Genomic DNA, 23,753 nt, shown 5'->3' on the forward strand with positions numbered 1-23,753 from the left:
AGGGCAGTTTTCTTGTAACTTTTGTTTCGGTCAGTTGTTGGGGTATCTGTCCGGGAAAGGGGTGGTGATGGTTTGAGTTTAATCCCAAATTTATTTTCTAAAAAAGTTGACAGGTTTCTTTAAATGAAAAAAGTATAGTTTTCCGGCGACTATTATGTTTGAGGCGTACGTGCGTTGCCGCAGCCGCACTCCTGCATTTTTGTAAGGAATTAAATCGTCGCACTACACTAGCACCACCTGTTAGCAACATCCCGAACCAACATGGCCGCCAGCAGACAGCCCGCGTCGACGATAGATAGCAGGACAATGCTGCATCGGCCACGGGCTGAGATGCTATACTTACGTGGCGTGGTAGGGTATTCTGATTATTTTGACGCAATGGGTGATCGCATCCGTACTTATGGGGTATCGTTTTAAAGAGAATTCACACATCTGCTCACAGAAATTAAGATTTCGTTAATATAACTAGTTATTTTTCAATTATACAGGTTTAAATACAATTTTTATGCTATTTTCGGTTAATTTTTATTTTTTGGTGGCCAAAATTTGTCCAATTCGGTTATAGCGAGGATCAAACCCGGAACCGTGACACCTCGCTATAACGGGACTCTAGTGTATTAGAAAATGTATAAATATTTTCAGTAATTTTTTTATTATTATTACATGTACCGTATTTACCCATGTACCACCCGCCCCCATGTATGACCCGCACCCCAAATTTTCAACATACTCTGGGAAAAAATTTTTTTCACTGTAATGTCTATTTACATGTGCCTGCATAAATAGGGAAAAAGAGTCTGTCATTCTAACAACAAAGTAAACTCTTTACAACTGCAGCACAGAATTTTACTAACACAAATGCATGAAATATTAAGAAAAAAAAACCAGTAATATTCATTGTCAAAATAGTAGATCAATTTTGCTAAACAACAGACGTAAATATGGTGAAATAAATTTTAAAATGTTTGTATGCAATAACCACACTCGTCAACTGTTCAGTCCGTTGCAACATCCTGCAAATAAAAATAAAGCTCGTAGTGCCAAATAATTAAAAATAATGAGTGATGCCATAAAACCATTTTATTCAACGTAAAAAAACCCATAGCAAAAACGTGAGTTGTATTGATACGCATAAAATGGCGCGGGTTGCCAGTTATAGTTAACTCGGTTGTAAACAGAGCGCGCGCGTAGCAAGAAGTTTGCGAGCTATCGCTAGAGTCCCGTAAAAATGGTTTTATTTTTCCTTAAATTTCGTTTTGAAAAAATCAAATTTCGGTTTTATTTCGCTGTTTTGGTTTTTCATGTTTACTTTAACTTTTGAGAATGGTTTTATGACCTACAAGTTTTGCTTGGCTAAATAATAGTGGCACGGCGTATACCCGTATACTGCACTCTAAAGTCAACACTATTGGCAAATAAAAATTGTAGGCTTGAAACAGCTCGGCACGGCCCGGTGCCGCCTAGCGCGCTGCCTCGGCACGGCCCGGTGTCGCCTAGCGCGCTGCCTCGGCACGGCCCGGTGTCGCCTAGCGCGCTGCCTCGGCACGGCCCGGTGTCGCCTAGCACGCTGCCTCGGCACAAAATGTCTCAACTTAGTATTCTTTTAATATTTCTTGCTGCTGTTCTTTGTCCCGTTGACGCCGTATTCACTTGCTCTGCGGTCGTATTGCATTTGCTGAGAAGTGTAGTTACGGCAGTTAAAGGTCACTGATTTTGCTTATCAATCGGCGTAGTGCCATGTGTTCATGTTTACGAGTGGTAGAGGTGTAAAAGTAACGAAAAAAAGTGTACCCGTATGTATTCGTTACTATAACAATTAGTACTCGTTACTATCGTGTCACTACGTTACTCGTTACTTCTGATACCGCATAACATGCAATGTTATGTTGCAGCAACGAATCGAGTCGTATTGCGTACGCGTACAGTATGACGTCACGTAAATAATAATAAATAGAATATAAACAATCAACAATATTTGATAATTAACAGTTTTTGTTAACCAAGAAACAATTAAATCTCATTAGAGCGGTTTTATTATCTCTTTTAAGATAAAAACCAAAAAAACACGTGAAAATACGCGATAATAAAGAACAAAAACATACATATTTCTAATTTGTAAAAAATACTTTCTTATAAACAGTAAAAAACTTGGACGACAAATTTCCATATTATACTTTAACAAACATCGTTCTTTGTAACGTAAATTCATCGAATATGCGCGCGCATGCGTAAAACATACGAAAAATGCGAGTAACGAAATCCAGCCGTGTGTAACGTTTCGTTACTCGATACTAGATGGCGCACCCGTTACTCAGTCAGTACCGAATACATACGGTTTGCTACACCTACAGCTCTAACGAGTAGGTTGCCAAGCCAGTCAAACGTAGTTGAAAGCATGAGGTTGTTAACTGTTCAACATGAAAGGAAGAATTAAAATTTTATATTTCTCTACAAGATTAATGTGTAAATACAGCGGGTTGAAAATCATGGCAGCTATATTGTGTTGAAAACATCGCCGGTATTTTTTATTAACTTTGTGTTGATGCTCAGGTACATTTTTCTCTTTTTAATTATTTTATGATTGCAATTACTGCTTTCGTTTCAAATTGTCATGATTACGTGACGGGAATACTGTAAATCATTATTTACTTTCATTACTACAAAGCGGCCATGTTGGAACTTAGAAAAATGGCGATGTGCCGTCTACGTCGTGTTTACTTGTTTTTCGCGATGTCTTGCATGGGTGGTCTAATTCATTATTATCAGTTTTATTTCTCGATGCTGTGCAATTTCGGTGTTTTGTCGCGAATTAAGGTAAATTGCTGTGTTATTTCGCGATATCGCGATTCGCGAAATTTCCGTGTCACTAGCTATCGCTATCGATCTTCGACTACGTGCGCGCGCTCTATACCGAATGATGCCAACTGGCGCTGTTTACGTTTTATAGGTGGATTACAGCGACTCCCGACACGTTACGGATAAAGTTTAATACTTTTAAAAACATCAGAATACGTCGTATTACGATTATTTAAATTAGAAAGCGTTAATCTCAGAATAAACCGCGTAAATTGCGGGAAACAGTTTATACGCGCGTTGTAAACAACGGCAATTTATTGCATTGCATCATATGAGGTTAAAACGGGACCGAAATAAAATGGTGCAAATATCGGGAAAAAGTAAATAACGGTAACGTAAATAAGGGGTTTCGCTGTATTTTCATTGTAATAAATGCGTCCAGCATTCGGTAATGTACTATAAATCCAATTTTTTCAGTCTTCATTGTTGTCCAAAACCTCAAATTTCGTGTATGACCCGCACCCCGACTTTTGAATGTTGTTTTTCAGAAAAAATGTGCGGGTGGTACATGGGTAAATACGGTATCTAAATGTACTGGTTGGTAAATATTTTATGTCTGGATTATCTATGAATATTAACACGTTTACTGTGGGGGTTGGGAAAAAAATCATGAATGTAAGAACTACCGATTTCAGCTGTTTTGTTTACAGCAGTCAAGCGTCATAAACGTCTTGGTCACAGACAACCAAAATTAAATATATTGAAAATTGTTAAGGAAACAAGCTACAATTTCTCAAATTTGTAATAAAGTTTTTATTGTAATAACATCATCACTCAAGTACAAATTTTTTTTCCTCCATCCGCTTATACTTCTACCCAAGGCCCGAGTTTTGATATCTGGAGTTATTTTATAATTTTTTTTAAGATTTTTCAGTGGCCGTAGACAATCGCTATTGCAAACCTTTAGCAATCATTGCAACATCTTACAGAAAAACAAAATCACAAAGCACCATCAACGTGCAAGATATCTTTCGTTTCTTTAAGCAATAGCAGGTCAACCAATCCAAAGCTTGAAGGAACCAATGCACTATGTGGAGTTCCCTTGCGGCATTGTAAAGTTTTGAATAAGCCTCACAGCGTTAATTCCAATAGCAAAAATTAAGGAAATCAATATTTAATCAGTGCTGTTTGAAAAATAATTTTTAGCGTTTTCCGAAAAAAGTAATAATAAATAGGGAAATGAAAAACCGTGGTTGCAATAAACTGGAAATATAATGCAAATTGTGATGTTTTGGAGTAAAAATCTGATTCTCTAGTTGTTACTTTTTTTTTTCCTCACAAATTTCTACATGAATGAACAATTGTTACATTTCCTACTGTTCTCTTGTTTCGTACCTGTTCACCCCAATGCACCAAGAATTATCACTATCGCCATATCCCAGTTCAGGGGATGGAATAGCTTAGTTGAAACACTACACACTCTGCGTTACTTATGCCTGTTAAGAGGCCGTGTCACAAATTTGCGCTCCTATCTATATCAATGTTATTTTAAAAGGCAGTTTTTCTCAAAGTCTATAAGAGGTAGGGGCCGGAAATTTTGCCTACTGAAAGTATACAATACATTTAACATAACCGCTTTTTTTCAAATTTAGTTATCATATCATATATTATTTCTGTGATGAAAATAATATTATCAATATTTTGATTTGTCCAGATACATTGAAATTTTGCTTATATTTATAATTATTTAGCAAAAACTGAAAACGCCATTGAAATGTATTGCACATTACCTTCCGATCAGTGTCTTCATGATCATGATGGGTTTATAAACCTGGGTGTAATCAAGTCTTTAAATATTACATGACAACATTTATACTTAATAATTTGGAGATATGCCTTTTCTATCCTCAGCCCCTGAGCTTTTACTATCTGGTCTGGCGACCAACCTGACACTCTTCAACCACCCCAGGGGTCTCCGATTGCACATCTTATCAAAAAAAAAGCTGTTCGTTCATTTGTTTTTGTGTTTGAGCGAAGGTTTACTTCTCCATAAGTGCCACAGACTTCGCACATTTATGCCAAGGGAATATTCCGCTGATGTGACGCCATACGAATGTATTATTCGCGACCATACAACTTTTTTGTTTGTCATCGGGAAAATGACGCCGCAGTTTGATTTTTTGTGGTGATATTGTCACGTGCACCTAGCCGGTGCCACCGCCATTTCTGTCACGATCCACCTTCAGAGGGGGGGGGCGAGAATCGTAGCTCTTTACATAGAAACAACTCGCTTGGCATCAACTAGTCTTAACTTCATAAAATACTTTACTGTACCTAGGATCATAGGTTCGTCATCCCGTACAGGATGTCTGGTGAGAGCTGAACTAAGGAGATTTTGCAAAATAACATAATACTTAATTAAAATTATTTTATTCTTAAAGTCAAATACTCAACATCATTTTAAAGAACATTTAAATAGCGGGATTACAATTTAAAACAATAATCTCTTTACTTCCTTAACGATTGAACGACCTTACAAGAGAGAGAATGAGAGAACTTCACTAAACACTTCCCTAGTCCTTCCGAATACCTCAAATCATAATTAATACTTAAAATTAAAACAAAGATAAGTCCATACTCACATTTTCCGAAAAGCCTTTCTTGATCGATTACTTTAAAAAAATAACGTAGGGGCCTCTCCTGCCCTTGAAATCCCGAACGAACATTACATTTTAAAAACTATGACGCGTGACCCCTGACGAGGGCCATAGCCTCCGCCCGAAAGCTTGACGACTACATTATGACCTAACTTAAATTAAACGACTCGTGGCCTCTGGCGTCGACCATAGCTTCCGCCCGAAAGCTTGAATTCCTACATCACGAACGAACTAACAACTCGTGACCACAGGTGAGACGCATAGCCTCCGCCTGAGTGAGCCCCGAGTCACCACTCACTTGCGCTTAAATTCGCGCGCCCTGCCGCGCCTACCATAACAAAAGCTCGTTATTGAAGTCAAATTTACTAAACAACTAACTAGAACATCTGGGAAGACTACCCCCCCTCTACCCCAATGTGCAGGCCACACCGCGCGGCTTGTTACGACAGCGCGCCCCAGTAACTGCGGCCCGTGGCTGCGCCAGCGCGCGGCCAAACAAACAAACAAAATTCTGCAAGCCCGCAGCGCGCCGCGCCGGCCCCGTGCCCCAATTACATGGTCACGCCACTTGCGCTGACGAGTGAACAGAGCAGCCAGCCCAGAGTCCCGTCAGTAAAGTCCCTAAATTTGATTTCAACAACCCTGCAAAATTTCAACCCGCGACATAACCCTCCCCTCACAGAGCTCGAGCCCCATCGAGCTACCTCAAAATTACAAATTGTCTTTTTCCATTAAACCATAACTATAAATTCCTCATTTCACAAAAATAATAATTTTCTTAGTTCCTTGCTGTCTGAACATACATCTAGATTCTGCATAAGATTTATTTTAAAACAACAAGTATTCATAAAATTAAATGTAAAACTTTTATCTGGTTTGTTCTCACAGGAACCTTCAGAGGCTCGAGTTCTCAATTCTAAAAAAAATTGTTCTGTTAGTGAAGCTCTCTTTACAAATTAAATTACTGTTCTTAGTTTCTCAGTATTCGTTAAACAATGTGCAAATTCTTGATAATTATTATTATTTTTTTTTTTTCGGTTTCCGTTTATTACCATACTTCTTTCGTTCTTCAAAAAAAATTAAGTGTCCTTACAGTGTTTCAATTAATTAAACTCTTATCTCGTGAAGGTTGGTGCAACTCCTCGAAGTCAGTGTTGTCGAGAAGAGTAGCTCCCTGGGCTGGCCATCAGCAAACACCACTCAACTCCAACAGCTACTGGACTGGCTTCCAGGGCAGCTCACAACTTCTCCCCACATCTGCTTCGGAGTTGTGCCATCCTCATCACGAACAGATTACAATTCTGAAACATCATCAACAGGCATTACCATCACGCCTGACAAATACAAAACTAACTACTAAACTGCAATCGATGGGCAAGGATGCAAACACACAAAAAAATAAAATTAATTAATTCAACTGCTAACATAAAGTATCCCACCCTTAGCATAATCTAATCAGGCAAATAATTTGATAGGAAAAACTTAAGGAAGGGAAACATGACCTCCAATGATTTTCCCTAACTCTTGAGTCTTGATCTTCTCTATACAGCAAATAGTCCCCACGAAGTAACTGGGTTGAAGGTCAGTTCACATGACCCACCCATAACCTCTTCTACTCTTCTTTTCTTCTGGGGGCAACCACAATGCCCACCAATCTCTCTCCATGGTGCCGAACCAGCTATCCCATGAGAGTAAACAACGTAGTCAATAGAAGCGCAGAGGGGAAACACCAATCTCTGGCTTGTCGAGTCATAAAACTGCTTTATCTTCTTCTTCTTCTGAGTAAAAATATCTGACTAACCTTGCTTCTATTCTTCCAAACAGTAAAAGTTCATCAGGTATCTTCATGAAAGAAACATTCTAACTAATAATTCTTCATTTTTCTTCTTCTTTATTTCTGTTAGTTGTAATAGAAGGCCATGTTAGGGAGGTTATAGGGAAAAAGAGTGGCCAATTCCCACCCCATCACCCACCTAGATCATGACTAATTAACTTTTAAACTTTCTATTTCAAACAAATAAAAAAAAACATTTTTTTTTATTCAAACTTTTAAACTATAATTACTTTTACTTCATAACCTCAAAAGCTAATCAATAATTCTAAATGAAATTGTGATTTACTGCATCCTTGTTCCATCCGATCTGTTTGTTTATAACCTTTCTTGTAAAGTATAAAATTTTCAAACATTACTAATTCAAAAAAAAATTAAATTCTGGTGTCCTTTGAGTTACAATTAACTTTACTATTTCTTAGCTTGAAATAATTTAAGTTTTCAGAACTATTTCATTGTCTAATTCACAACACTTAAAAATCAACTCAAAACAACAAATCATCAAAATCAATAAGATCATCTGACCTACCTATCAGTACTGTGAACTTGAACTGTTCGTACACATTTATAATAAGCTATTGTATTTAAATTCCAACCTAAATAAGGTTTAAAAAAAAACTACTAATCCCTCTGTAAATTAAGAAAATTAACTTTAAAAATTAAACTTAAGGTATTAGTTCTTTTTGACAGCTACCACAACTCACTAGTTCCATTACATTACTATAACCTAAAAAGTTCTGTAAATAATGTTTATAACAAAAAAACTCCAGTTACTGTCTTCCATAAAAAAATAAAACTTTACATAACCTTATTAATCTCCACTTGTAAGTCCATGGCTGCCAGCTTTCTCTTCTCTTGAATCTTCAGTCTTGGCTCTTGTTTCAGTGATCTTGTATCTTGTCTCTCGAACTCTTGTCATCTTGTAAACTGGACTGCTGCTCAGCTCATCTTAAGGAATCTGTAACAGTTTCAAAAATACATGTTAATTTAAATTACATAATTCCTGTTCTTTGGTCCTAAAAAAAAAATTGTATTATTAGTACACATTACCCTGAAACAACATTATTATTCATTGTTTATTACTTAAAAAAAATGCTTTACCATAAAATCCTTTTTTGTTCTTTTCATTAGGCCTATTTATTTTCCTTCTTAATTAAATTCTGCTTCAAATGTTAATCCTAACTTAAGACCTACCATCTATTTATTATTCATTACCTACATTATTTATGTTACCCTAAAATTCCCATAAGTTTCTAATACTTCCTATCAAAGACATTCTCTCTAAAAAAAAATTTACTTGTGACTCTTAACTTAACAAACTTAAAAAAAACTTTTACACTAGACTTAACTTATTATTCATTCTTAGTTACTAAATTTCTATTTGTAAACTTTAGTACTTACAAACAAAAACTGCCTATTTCTCTCTACCTCTTAATCTCTTTCAATTATTACAATAATAATGTTACCTTGCATCTTTAAACTTTCTTCTTTTCAATTAAATTAGACATCTCATAACAATAAAAATTCTGCCTATACTCTTCTTATGGGTGTACAAACCAACAACAAAATTTCAAATTCTCAAGTTTCCTTATATTTAAATTATGCAATGCACATAACCTCTGTGGTGCCTGTACCCTTTTAGGCCTACCACCTTCTCCTCTCACAGCATGACAACTCTTATTCCTCGGGGTCTGTATTCACTGTTCCAAATCAAATATCTCAAATAAATTAAAAACAAATTTATTATTTTAAGAAAACAAAAATTTACATTGAATTTACTATGGAGCCTGGAAATCTTAATGTCTCACAGCAGCTAACATGACTAAATCCCATGGAACCCCAGGTTTACATAACCTGTGCCCAAAAATTTAAGCATACCAGGCTTTCTCTGCACTGGTTTTACAGCATCACACACTATTTAGGGCCCCTGATCTGCCATCAGTCCCAAGGAGTTTTCCCACAACCCCTCTCTACACAAGCGCCTACCGCATTCCTCTCAATTGGCTATCGGTTTTACGGCATTCTTTTGGGATCCGACCATCAAGTTAGGGCTAATCGAACACTAAACCTCCATACTTCCAAACTAATGTAAATCAATTAAATTTTCTCTGTAATTTCTTAAAATCCAAATAAAAATTATTCAAACATGCCCAAGAAACTTTCAAAAAAAAAATTCATAATCTTATCTTCAAACCCTTAAAATAAAAATAAATAGATTACTCTGTTTTCTCCTTAATAACTGTAAACTGTCAACAAATATCATGTCGTAAATTTTAACTATGCTTACTGACTCTTAATCAAAAAATCTCATTTGTCCTAATTAATAAACAACCGATTTCCTTAAAATCTCACTGTATCTCTCACACTCAAACTCCACTGGCTGAATATCTCAATAAATTCAAAAACAATTATCTAAACTCTTAAAGAAATTCCTCCCCAATTATTCAAACTTCTTCACATTATTTTATTTCATTACTTAAAACACCTTACTCAAAAAAAATTAATTAATTCCCTTCCATTATTATTTATTTACCGAACAAAACTTTCTCCTAAATTAATTTAGTAAAATTCAATTTCACATTAGGCAAGTACACTAACTCTCTACAGCAATGTTTCTCATTTCCCTCCTTCCTAACTGAATCCAATCTTACTTAACCTCCAGGGAATTTACCTCACAAAATAACCAAAAATTTCACTGTAGTGCCTATCTGCTATAGGCCCACTACACAGGGGGCTCTAACCCCACCAACAAACTTCATTGAAATGGTACCCTATCCCATACAGGATAGCCACTTCGGTACTACCATGGGGAACTCCTGCCCCAAACTACTCACAACTCTCAGGATTCTCCTGACCCTTAATTCCGTAGTCAGCCCATCTCCTATGGTCTGCGCTACAATTCCCTTTCTTCCCAGGGCCACAACACCTCACCTTAGGGTCCCTCGCCCTAATGAAAACATTAATTTTGTCTCTCTGTTCTTTTGGAGTAAATTCCCTCTACACACAAAAACTATCCTTCCCACTTTTCTCAATGCTTATCGATTTTATAGTGTACCTCCTTAATAATGTTTACAAATCCCAAAAAAATATTTTTAAAACCGAGGTAGAATTTAACTAACAAAAACATAAACAACTTACAACGAAACACTTCTAGCCTATACATCATACACTTCTTAAATTAAATTACTTACATACTGAAAGTTCCTCTTCTCCTAAAACACACTTAAATTTAAATTTATTTAACCAATAGTCTATTTTCTTATCGCTAAGTTACCGTACAGCTGATCAAAACAAGGTCACGGCCTGTCCACGTCTCCGTATGAGCCCGTGACGTCACCGAATTCCATCAGGTGCGCCAACCCTCGTTTGCGGTTCCTCCGTTCTCCGCTAGGTCTCAGCACCTCCCCGTCACGTGTTCACTCTGCCACGTCCACTGACGTGTCGTTCTGAAACAACTCTCAACATTTTTCTAATTAAAACAAAACATCACTATAAATTCTATAACTCTCTTTTACATAAACTCTCGTTTTCTCTTTAATTCCTTTCTAACGTTTATCCTTCCCTCGACTGATTTAATTCGTACGTCTCGTCTCCTACGCGCACGACAGCAAAACAAACTTCACTTGAAAATAATTCCTATTTACGAAAAAAACTTTATTTTAAATTTTAACTCTCTTAACCTACAATCTTAAAATTAATTTCAATTAAATTAAACCACTTGCATTATCTCTATTAATCATTTAAATTATAACGTATTCTCCTCACGTAAAAATCCCTGATAAACTCAACGACTTAAAACAACTTATCACTATAAACTTTATCCTTACAAGTATACTCAAATAAACATATGTTACGTCAAAAAAAAATCTCAAAGACTTCCTCCACTTAGATTAAATTCCGTAATCCTCTCCTCAAGTAAACTCTTAATAACCTGCTATCAGAAGCTGAAACTAACTTAATAATAAACATAAAAATCTACCTCTCTCTCTCTCCAGAAATAGAACCTATCCGGCGAACTCCACCATTTCTGTCACATGCACCTAGCCGGTGCCACCGCCATTTCTGTCACGATCCACCTTCAGAGGGGGGGGGCGAGAATCGTAGCTCTTTACATAGAAACAACTCGCTTGGCATCAACTAGTCTTAACTTCATAAAATACTTTACTGTACCTAGGATCATAGGTTCGTCATCCCGTACAGGATGTCTGGTGAGAGCTGAACTAAGGAGATTTTGCAAAATAACATAATACTTAATTAAAATTATTTTATTCTTAAAGTCAAATACTCAACATCATTTTAAAGAACATTTAAATAGCGGGATTACAATTTAAAACAATAATCTCTTTACTTCCTTAACGATTGAACGACCTTACAAGAGAGAGAATGAGAGAACTTCACTAAACACTTCCCTAGTCCTTCCGAATACCTCAAATCATAATTAATACTTAAAATTAAAACAAAGATAAGTCCATACTCACATTTTCCGAAAAGCCTTTCTTGATCGATTACTTTAAAAAAATAACGTAGGGGCCTCTCCTGCCCTTGAAATCCCGAACGAACATTACATTTTAAAAACTATGACGCGTGACCCCTGACGAGGGCCATAGCCTCCGCCCGAAAGCTTGACGACTACATTATGACCTAACTTAAATTAAACGACTCGTGGCCTCTGGCGTCGACCATAGCTTCCGCCCGAAAGCTTGAATTCCTACATCACGAACGAACTAACAACTCGTGACCACAGGTGAGACGCATAGCCTCCGCCTGAGTGAGCCCCGAGTCACCACTCACTTGCGCTTAAATTCGCGCGCCCTGCCGCGCCTACCATAACAAAAGCTCGTTATTGAAGTCAAATTTACTAAACAACTAACTAGAACATCTGGGAAGACTACCCCCCCTCTACCCCAATGTGCAGGCCACACCGCGCGGCTTGTTACGACAGCGCGCCCCAGTAACTGCGGCCCGTGGCTGCGCCAGCGCGCGGCCAAACAAACAAACAAAATTCTGCAAGCCCGCAGCGCGCCGCGCCGGCCCCGTGCCCCAATTACATGGTCACGCCACTTGCGCTGACGAGTGAACAGAGCAGCCAGCCCAGAGTCCCGTCAGTAAAGTCCCTAAATTTGATTTCAACAACCCTGCAAAATTTCAACCCGCGACAATATAAAATAAATTTTCTTGGAATGTTCATTTTGAATTGAGCATTTTTAAATGTCAGCGTAGAATATGCTTATCTGCCCATTTTGTTTCTTTCCATAATAATGAGTAAAGTTAACATTGTCATAGACATTTTATTATATTCGTTTGCTGTCCAAGTACAAATGTCACACTATATCGCACGTAATTATATTTTTTACTAATTTGTTAGTTGTCATTTTATTTAAGTTATAAATAACATTAATAAAATTTATTACTTAATAGTACAGAATAGAGATTGAGTTATTATTCATTTAATAGGGGTTTAAAATATGGTACTACATACATATTTATATTATCTTGTTGTCTTCTTTGTAACTTTACTGGAAGAATGGCATTTGGTATGTATGTTAACTCACAATGAAAATACTTCAGAAGTACTCAATTAACAGTGAACAACCTAGGGCCTATACTAATTTCATTATGTTCATGAAATATAATTGATATTACTAATAATGAACTGTATGTGTTTTGCGTAGAGATATCGTACGAACTGTATGTGGTACAGACCAACATTAGCTAAGACTCTGTAAATAAGTAATTTCAGTTAATGTGTAGAGAATATTAAAAGTTAGAAATAATGATATATATATAAAACAATGCAGAGTAATCAGCATAAAAATAGAAGTTGTTTTTACGTAGCGCCTACTGGAATGTATATTTTGTGTTGAATTATGTGGTATGATTAGTATTCTCTTATTGTAAGATGTGTTTTGTTAAAATCTTATAAAACATCACTTACTGTTGAAGGATTTTCATTTTTTTTGTGATGATCTTACTTAAACAAGTTTTAATTATATTACACATGTATATTTTAAAAGCATTTTAATGTATACTTATAGAATTGTAATAGGCTTTATACGGACTCTCACGATGCATGTGAGCATCTATAATTAATAGAGACCGGAAAAATTCGGCGATAGGCTAGAAGTCAAATACATATACCTTTTAGATGATTTTGCTATTGGCTTACTGTTCATCTGGACGAATCTCAACCAATTATAAAACACCAACCAAAGAAGGATCGAATCACAGACAAACAAGCTGAGACGACTAACAAGTCAGCAGCAAATGAACTGCCGTTATTTGCCCGAGTGTACAGGGGAATGTGCAGTCTATCCTGAAGGCCGTCGAAACCGCGAATTTTTCCGGTCCCTAATCTACATCAATATTATGGCCGTTTCACAAGATCAAATATTTATTGAATTCAATCTGTTGCATTCATTGTACATGATTTTCGATATGTACATTGAATTCAATACAAATTGAAGATGTTACTCAACTAAGCTTATTCTTATTAACTTATAAGTATTTTGTTTGTTCAGTACATAAAAGTAAAAGATTCGTTATTATTTAAATAATGAGCATCTTTAAGCAATAACGTTTTCAAAATATTTACATAAACATAATGGAATATATTTTTTAAATACTTTATATCTACGATCACATCAACGGCAGTATTATGTAATCAATGAGGTAATGAAATATCCTGAAAGGATATTTTCTTCTCTGTAAAGTAAATTTGTAATGCAGCCCTCTTAATGTTAGTCTTGTGAGTTATTTCGTCTTCTAATATGCTACAGCAATGTATAAAATTAAGTTTTGTTAGTGTTTTAGTCTTGTGTAATGTGATAAATTCAATATTTTTTTTGTATGTTCGTATTCATAAAGGTAGGCTACATATCGTATTAAGATAAATAGTAATATTTGTAAATTTAAATTCTTTGAAACAACGTCGATAAGAGGTTCACCTACCTCTGTTAAACTGTATGATGGTGCATTGTAAAAAATTAGGTAGTCTGACTTAAGTGAGATTGTATTTAGATTGTGTGTGATGCATATGCAATATCTAAGCATATGCATTTATGTTATTATCCTTTTAAAACGTTACATGATGAATTTCGTATACTTTTTAATGTCAACTAACATTATTTTTCACGGACTATTACATCCAGATAAAGAATAATTACCACATGTTTGAAGATTAATTGTATTCCGATAAGTTTAAAGTATTAAAAGTTTTAGTTTTAGATACGACTCATACTACATTTGTTAAAGTGAGGTTTCTTGATTCTGAATCCCTGCATCCGCAATTTCCTAGTGAGCCGCCGCGCCGGTCAGATTGTCATCCTCTTAGATTGTCGAGGAACCAGATACATTTTTCGTCGAGTAAACTCGAGCTGTCAACCTTCCCACTAATCCTGTGATAAGGGTATAGTAGCTTTATCACGCGCTGCGGCTACAGTTCCTTCGGTTGAAAAAGCCACTAAATCTCACTGTTAAAAGAGAGAACTTCTAGAGCAGAATATTGGAAATAAACATTTACTGACACGGCCTCTTAAGCTGAAGTTGTTTTACTGCCTTTGAAATGATGTCTGGGATGACAGATGACTGAGATAACACTTAGGAATTCCCTTGAAACATGGGAGGGGGAGTGCAAACATCCATCTCTCTTCCTCTCCTCTCTTTGTTGCTGCTCTGAAGACATGCCATCCACGTCCTTCCCTGCACTCTTTATTATTGTTTATATGTTTGCTTTCAGAAAGACTTCATTTATACTGCAGCCACCAAACTATTTTTTTTACGACCTGCTTGTGGTTTTAACATAGGCCATGTAAATAACAATGTTAGCAAAATTTCTCGTCTTAATTGTTAATTGTTTCTGCATAAATTTACCAAAAAATATGTTTAGTGCCAGTCAAAAAACTGACAAGTTTAAAAATTACTGTGTTTATGCGTCCAAGGACGTTACACTATTATGTAAATACTGGATATGCTGAGTTATGTCTGAAAGAAATCTAATCAAAATTTTGTTGCAAATCACGTAAAAAGTGACAAACATGTGGCTGCCAGGCAAAACTACTTTAGTGGTAATAATGTTGGACAGTGACCCTTCTGAACCAGTACTTAAAATATGTTTTTCAACACAAGACAAGATGTGTTATTTCACTAATTTAAACTATTCCCAAACTCCATCATTTTTTAAGAACACCAAACTTTTCAAGGTTTATGAAGCGCTTAAAGATGTGGAAGAGTTATTCGTGACAGGAAAGGACATAGATAAGTACAATCCATTTAATCTAGCAGCCCTGTCTACTGTTTTTAGACCTTTAGTAAATAATGTTCCATAGTCACAACAACTTATCGTCACAGACAGGAAGTAGAACAAAGTAAGCAATGTTACAGTGTTCGCTGTGCTGACTTTTGATGACTAAATACAACGCTGTACAGTTTGAATTTTTATGCACCTTTAATTTTTAAAAGTTGTAAGAAAAAACAATTATGAATTAGAATTTTTTTTGTTATCGTTTAATTTTTTTAAAAATTAAATTCCATTAAATAGAAGTGCACACAAAAATTAAATAACGTCGCTTTTTGTTGTGGATTTTGTGAAAAATGTCACTGCTCCGGAGAAAAACTAACCTCTAGCCATAAGGAAAGGTGTTTACCATCGAACAGTACCGCTCCCTTGTTCTCATAGGTTGAAAGTTGAATCCATGCTTCCACCGGAGGACCACGCAAGTAATTGCGACTGATATAAGTCCACGGAATTGTCCATACACACGTCACCGCACCAGTCCTACATCCCACAACACGTATCGTGTGCACGGCACACCCATTGTTCCCGGTAATCTTCAACCAACCATTGAAGTTACTCCAAAGTTCCGCACATAACGAACACTCTAAAAACACGAACCGAACAGACAAAAAATGGCACCTGGTAACTGTATTCTTCCACAGTCAGTGTCACCAACAACTCAAAGTTAAATTACCTCCTAACATCATTTATAGACTAGTTTATACGAAACAAAATGTGTTTGAGAGGATTGAGTGTGGTGGGTGCAGACCTGCACTCGGCCAGACGGGACTTCCTGTCGTACTGCCTGTCGCTGATGCGCGCGCACAACGGGGAGCACCTGGACAGCCTGCCCGTGCTGGACGTGTCGGCCCTCAAGCACATCGCCTACGTGTTCGACGCGCTCATCTACTACATGCGCTCCGGCACCGAGAGCCCCGACGCCGACGCCCTCCGGGACGGCCTCAACCTCGACTCCTGGAACGACCAGGTCTGTCTCTGTGCCTGTGCCTCTGTCTGTGTGTCTTTCTGTCTCTGTGTCTGTGTGTGTCTTTCTGTCTGTGTTTCTGTCTGTGTGAATATTTTTGTTGCTGGGATACCAAGGAGAACCTGTGTGTGTGTGTCTTTCTGTCTCTGTGTCGGTTTGTCTGTGTGTGTTTTTTTATTTGATATTACTTCTTTGCCGGTTGTTAACCCAAATCAGTTGTATTTTACCTAATGTTAGCAATCCCAATTTTTTTGCGTGATTTTTAAAATTACATTTTTTGTGTAAACTATAACTAACTAAACACCCCCCCCCACTGGTTATGTTGTTCCGCATGCAGCGGCACATTGTTTAATGCAAACCTTCACTGATATATATATATATAGTCCTAATACATTATCTGTTTATTATATTTAAGAAAGTTAAATTCACACATTTAGACAAAGTATTGTTATAGCACAAAAAGCTTTTAAAAAACTTCAGTAACTACACTGTAACAACTAATCTCAAGCAGGTTGTAATAGTAATACCCCTTTGTGCAAAATTATGTTTAAAATCAAATTAAAAGAACAAAAAAACAGTCATTTTCCCTGATGCCTCAACAAAGATGAATACAATTAACCGGTCTGTGCTAGCAGATGTAAAGTAGACATAATACTCAGTTAAAAAATTTACTTTCAGACTGTGGTCATTCATGCACTCTCACACTCAAATACGCAAGCAGAGATATAAAATGTTAGATAGGGAGATGGAAAAAAGATACAGAGATATAGAGATATAGAGTGATAAATTGATGTGGGTGTACATAGAGAGAGAGAGATACAGACATACACAGCGAGAAAAATACACATACATACTTCTATACTATGTTCAAACCAAATTTTTACAATTAAAAAAAAAATACCCTGGACTCGAATGACAGTAAGCAAACAAAATTAGCCAAATAACTGAATTTCTAGTAGTATTTAGCTAGTAATAGCAAACAGATTAAAGTGTGTTTTTTTTTTTTTTTTTTTTTACTTCCTAGTTTTTCAACAGCGCCTTACAACCCCCTCGTGTAACGGAGTTGTCTTACCAACTCGGGCAACTACCACAGTTAGACCGTTAGTAGCTTGTATATGGATAGACCTGATAAATTTGCGGATTCATTTCGTGATAGTCTAGAATCCAAAAACGTTTCCCTTGATGATTTGGCCACAGTTTATCTGAATGATACTCGGCCAATCAAAAACCTTAAACAAAAGAAGTGTTGATCATTTATTCAAAAGGCCTCTAATGAGTTGGCAGTGGGATGCTCAGTGTCACTTTACAGCGACGGCGACGATGGTGGTAGAGTGACGCGTGTGTGGGTGCGGCAGGACGAGAACGACAACGAGGAAGGGGACGAGGAGCTGGCCCCCACGGTGGCCATGGAGACGGAGGCGGTGGAGGAGCAGGAGGCGGGGGGCGCGGTGCCCGGGCCGCTGGGCCCCTCCGGCGCGGCCAGCGTGGGCAAGGGGCGCAAGAACTCGTTCCTGCAGCGCTCCGAGTCCACCCTGTGCCTGGGCTGCCCCCCGCCGGACCCCTTCGACACGCCCATGTCGGAGGCCCTGCCGCTGGCCGACCAGCCGCACCTCCTGCAGCCCAACGCCCGGCGCGAGGAGCTGTTCGGCATGCCCAAGCAGCCCATCACCGTGCCGCCCTCAGGTGCCCGCCTCCAACCCTGGCCGAGCTACTATTAGTTGTAGCTAGCTAACTTTTTTTCTTTTCTTTTTCTTCTTCAAACCTGATAGTTAATGAGAACGTGCTGCATGTTTCCTAATGGTTTTCCAATCGCTTTTACAACATACAGTATGTGCATTGTCAGGGTGTCTACAGGTCACGGAAGTCACGGAAGTCACCAAAAAGTAACTAAAATGAAGCGCTGGTCACGGAAGTACCGAAAAAGTGGCGCAATTGTTGTGGAAGTCACGGATTAATGTTTATTTACCCGTCGTACGTAACGTTTCGATACAAATCGATAGTTTGCGGGTGTAGAAATCGACATATGCGCATCGATAGTCTCGCGGAAGAAGACGTTGATATCTTCTAATCGATAGTGCTTTCCTGTTTGCTGTTTTCTTTGTTTTCGAAACACGGATGTTTGGATTTGTACGTAGATTTGTAATGGCTGCCGACTTGTGTTGTGTAAAGTGGCGTGGATTTTATAAATTATAACGTCATGTAGTTGTAATTCTTGTGAATATAAAACCGGAAAGAAAACGTTTTCGTTTGTGTGCCAGTTAACTGAGTTTATAGTAAAAACGTTCCGTGCGTTATTTACCAGTAAATCGATGTGTGCTTTTCTAATTAATCGCCACTGCAACGTTTTAGCACGTGGTACTAAATATAGATCGGCCAAAAGGTGTTTTCTGTAATTGGTGCAAAATATTTCTTGACTTTTATGTATCATGTGCTATTTAGGAACATGAAAGAGTTTGTTGTAACAAAAAGTTACAGTTAATTATTTACTTAAGTTCTGGAAATTCTGATTGACACGTCTTCACGTGTTTATGTATTTATATGTGTGAAATATAAAAGAAATGCCTGGAAAGTGCAGTTTCCAAGATCAGTGGTTCAAAATGCCTTGCGCAATAGAAGGAAATTGGACGTCTTGGCTTAGGCCTGTAGAAAAGTCACAATACAAAGCTTATTGCACTATTTGTAGAAGCGACTTTGGTATTTCCCATGGTGGTGTATACTGTGTTAAAGTTCATGAAAAAGGGAAAAAACATGTTCAGAAACTCCTGGAAATCTCTAAAGGTAAGCAAACATTACTGCAATTTTCTAAGAAAAATGATGCTCCATCTGTGTTGGCAACAGGCACTTCACCAATGAACACTGAAACACAGAATGACTGTTCTAGCGGAACAACTAATAGTGATACTAAAAGAACTGAATGTGCAGGTACTTCTGGCATAGGCCTAGGCAATTTCATTTTGAAGGATGACGTAGCAAAGGCAGAAATTGTTTGGGCTTTAAATAAAGTAGTTACTCATGGGTCTTCACGTGGCTCAGGATCAAGTTCTGAACTGTTTCCGTACATGTTCCCCGATAGTTTGATTGCAAAAAATTTCATGATGCAAAAGGACAAATTGTCCTATGTTATTACTTATGGTCTTGGACCTTATTTTCAAAGTAAACTTGTAGATGAAGTAAAAAATGCAAATTTTTTTGCTATTTCCCTCGATGAAAGTTTAAATAAAATTAGTCAGAAAGGTCAAATGGATCTGATTGTACGTTTCTGGGATGAAGATTGCAATGCAGTTGTGACCAAGTACCTGACATCAACATTTCTTCAACGAGCAACAGCAAAAGATTTGTTGGAAACTTTCACAACTACTATGGCCAATCTAGGTTTGCCCCTAAATCACATTTTGCAAGTATCTGTTGATGGGCCTAACGTGAACTTAAAGTTTTTACGTGACTTGCAAGACAGTATTGGTAACGAGCTGGATGGAAATGGAAAGCCTTTTGATACTGGAACATGCCCTTTACATGTTGTGCAAGGGGCTTATAAAACAGCACACACTACAGTAGGATGGAAAATACATGAATTTTTGCGATCTGTGTACTATCTGTTCAGGGATTTTCCTGTTAGAAGAGCTGAATACACTCTGAAGACTGCTTCTGAAGTTTTCCCACTCAAGTTCTGCCAAGTTAGATGGGTTGAAAATTCAAGAGTACTTCAAAGAGCCATTGAGATGTTTCCATCACTTGTGAAATATGTCAGTGCAGTAGAGAAAAATCCCCCGAATTCTCAGTGTTATGTAAGAGTGAAAGAAGCCTTGAAAGATAAGCTATTGTTTGCAAAGTTGGAATTTCTTCTATCAGTTTCATTGCAGCTAGAGCCTTTTCTAACGAAATTCCAGTCCAATGATGCTTTATTTCCGCTGCTCTATCAAGATACGTTGTCTCTCTTGATAGGCATTGGCACTCGCATCTTGAAGAAAAATGTGGTAGAAGACATCAAATCGGGTGTTCAGCTGACAAATGTTGATGTATACAATTCAGATGTCTTGAAAGCTGTGAGCAATATAGATATAGGATTTGGTGCCAAAGCAGCATGCAAAGACCTTAAAGAGGTTGTAGTGTTGTTGTTTAGAAATGAATGCAGGTGTTACTTACAACATATATTTTCAAAGTTTACTGTGAAGTCTCCACTCAAAAGTAAAATTGTTAAAGGAGCATCCTGTTTATCGCCTGAAGTCATCAGAAGTAGTCTATTAAGAAACTCACGCATTACCACTGCATTATACATTTTTGTGTCAAATGGACACATGGCTCCACATGTAGCAGACTGCATCAAACGAGATTACTTGATTGTTTGTGACAATGCAGCTGTTAAAGATGCTATAGAGACATATGATTGGAGGTCTCAAAAATTGGATGCCCTTGTTTTGGAATTAATTTCTATGGCGAAGGTGGACAATGCTGCCCTGATTCAGTTTTGCAAGAAGATTTTAGTTATGTTTCATGGCAATGCTGCAGTTGAGAGGGGGTTTTCAGTGAACAGAGAATGGCTGGTAGAAAACTTGTCGGAAGCCTCTTTGATAGCACAGAGATGTGTGTATGATTCTGTTCATTCAGAAGGTGGAGTTAAAAATGTCCAAATCACTAAAAAAATGATCCATTCTGTAAGGAATGCATCTGCTAGGAGACAGGAAGCACTCAGGATGAAAAACATGAAGAAAGATGAGGAAGTAGAAGCAAAGAGGAAAGCCAAGTCGGAACTGAAGGAACTGCAAGCTACAAAACGCAGGATGTTAGAAATGCATAAGGAGGAAATGACCAGCATGGAGGATAGGATAACATTTTTGAAAAAGCAGGCTTAAAATTATGAATTATGTTTCTATCCATATCCACAGTGCAGAAACACATAGGCCTACAAATTTAAATATTAACTGTCAGTGTTTTTTGGCCAGTGTTGAAATTGTGGTCTTGTATAACAACTGCTAACACCCGGGACTATTAAAAGGTAAGCACATAAAACTGTGTAATATTTTTTAGTATATTTTGTTGCTTTTTCGTTATTTTCAATAGTGTATGTTATTACATAGTCAATAAGTTGCATTAAAAATATTCCTTTTTTCTGTGTGGTATAATGTGAAACGTTTCTGAAAACTTTTTACCTAAAAATGAAACGTGTAATTCGAAGTATCAACTTTTCTTGAAAAGGTCACCAAAAAGTCACCAAATTAATTTTTCTGTTGCCTGTAGACACCCTGATTGTTTCGTACTGAAACTGTTACCAGATAACATGAAAGTCAAAAACGATAGCCGGACGTCCGATGACGCCGGTACCTGATGAACCACTGACCTGGTGGCCACCAGGATCGCTTGAGTAAAATGGTACCATATTTTAATTTGGAAGCATCCAACACTTTGAATTAGTTTATATAAATCTATGGTAAGCACTATTTACAAATCCAACATAGTTCAAGCCCCTCGCAATTCCCCAATTTAACCCTGGATATTGCTCTTATTTAGGTGCATGAGCAGTTATGTATGAGATAGTTAGTTTATTCAAGTATTAATAATGTTCACAGGCTTTCACGGCCATTTTCTGAAGTAGCTTGGCTTCTGGGATGTACCAGTGTCCTTGGCGAATAATTCACTGACGTTTCGGTCGATATCATCAGGGAGCACTTACCTACAGTAGTTACCTGATGATGGCGACTGTAATCGCTATTATAACTTACAGTATGTGCATTTTAAGGGGGGTGGGGGGAGAATTGTAACCTGAAGGCACTATATTGGTTTCATCTGTTGTGCCATTTCAGTTTTCGATGATTGATGTAGAAATTTTGCTTTGGTTCAGGCATGGATCACACAATCATATATTTACAAAGGCTAGAATAATAGTGTCTGTTGACAATTTTTTTACAGTTGTAGTCATTCCGATTCCCAAAAATTAATCAGTTAAATTAAATCAGTACAAATGTACAGTATTGATGTTTCGTACTACTTTTTTTTTCCTGGATCTCAGTTCAGTTCTGTTTCTTTAAATATTGGTTCTCGATTCTCAGTTTTAAGTTACACGAAAGATACAATTGTATCTACCAAATGGTGTGTTTTATCAGTATGACTTGCGGAAACATTAAATTGAGGGCTGCCGTAATGTATATTGGTGAACTATGTACTTGTAACTAACACTTATCAGTTTAATGGATTGATCTCTCATACCTAAATATTTATTTATCTAGTAAACCATACTTTTAACATTTCAGTCCTGTCTTGAATCTTAAGTTAATACTCGAGTAAATTATTTATAGTAATAAATAGAGGCAGGATTATATGGTAATGCGCGATAAAACGAAATAACACCGAAAACCGCTTGAAAACACAAAATAAAACGAAATTGTGCGAAATCCGCGATATGTCACGAAATTTCGTCTATCCTGATTGTTTACGTTTTTTTTTTTTTTTTTTCCATTCTGTAAGGACAATTCACTATCTTCAGCGCAATCAAATATTTCTGACAGTAACTAGCAGCTATATATATTATATGCGATGGTGATTCATTATAGATTTTAAAATGAAGTCTCGGAATTAACGTAATATTATCTTTAAACGGTAATCTTGTTTACCATAATAATTTAAGATGTTGATAACTATGATACAATGGCCGCCGTTCACTTTCTGTAAATACAGAAATAACAAACGTCCAAAATATGTTTTTCTAAGATTACGTTTTTAATCATTAAAATATTACACACTAAAGCGCATTGCTTTTACTGTTTATTTAAAATAAAGTACGTAGGGTACAAAAATAAAATGAACACTGCTTAACGTAACGATTGTAAATAATAAATAGTACATGTTTATGTCGGTATTAATTTTCACGTACGTATGTTGGTATTCGGTATGCGTTTGTATTCGCATCTATTCTCCATTGTTTTGATCTTTCCAGCACGGCAAGTGTTTGCGTATTTTGAGGTTAAATTCTTCCTATGTGAATAAAAAAATTTTGATAATGCCTAAAACGAAGGTTTCTGCCAGTGACCGATCAAAAGAATTTTCCAGCGAAGGATTTTATTTCAGTGATAAAATGTTAATGTGCAAATTCTGTAACTGCAGGCTAGACTACGAGAGACGCTATACGCTTGTGAAACATGTCGCGAGTGAGAAACATAAGCGTTTGAGGCAAAACTCATCTGTTAAACGGCATCCTTGTCCAAGAGTCTTCAATGCCAT

The 23,753-nt window shown here is 37.0% G+C and overlaps 1 protein-coding gene across 10 annotated transcripts in view; it reads left to right on the forward strand.

Moving 5' to 3' along the window:
* LOC134535487 (E3 ubiquitin-protein ligase UBR5) overlaps positions 1-23,753 on the forward strand; it is a 172,261-nt gene that overhangs the window by 117,734 nt on the left and 30,774 nt on the right. For all 10 annotated transcript variants that reach the window (XM_063374610.1, XM_063374614.1, XM_063374615.1 and 7 more), the window contains 2 exons: positions 16,324-16,544; positions 17,897-18,224. In XM_063374610.1, coding sequence (XP_063230680.1) covers positions 16,324-16,544; positions 17,897-18,224 — 549 coding nt within the window. The remainder of the gene's footprint in view (positions 1-16,323; positions 16,545-17,896; positions 18,225-23,753) is intronic.

This window comes from Bacillus rossius, chromosome 8 (assembly GCF_032445375.1).
Source record: "Bacillus rossius redtenbacheri isolate Brsri chromosome 8, Brsri_v3, whole genome shotgun sequence".
Taxonomy (NCBI): domain Eukaryota; kingdom Metazoa; phylum Arthropoda; class Insecta; order Phasmatodea; family Bacillidae; genus Bacillus; species Bacillus rossius.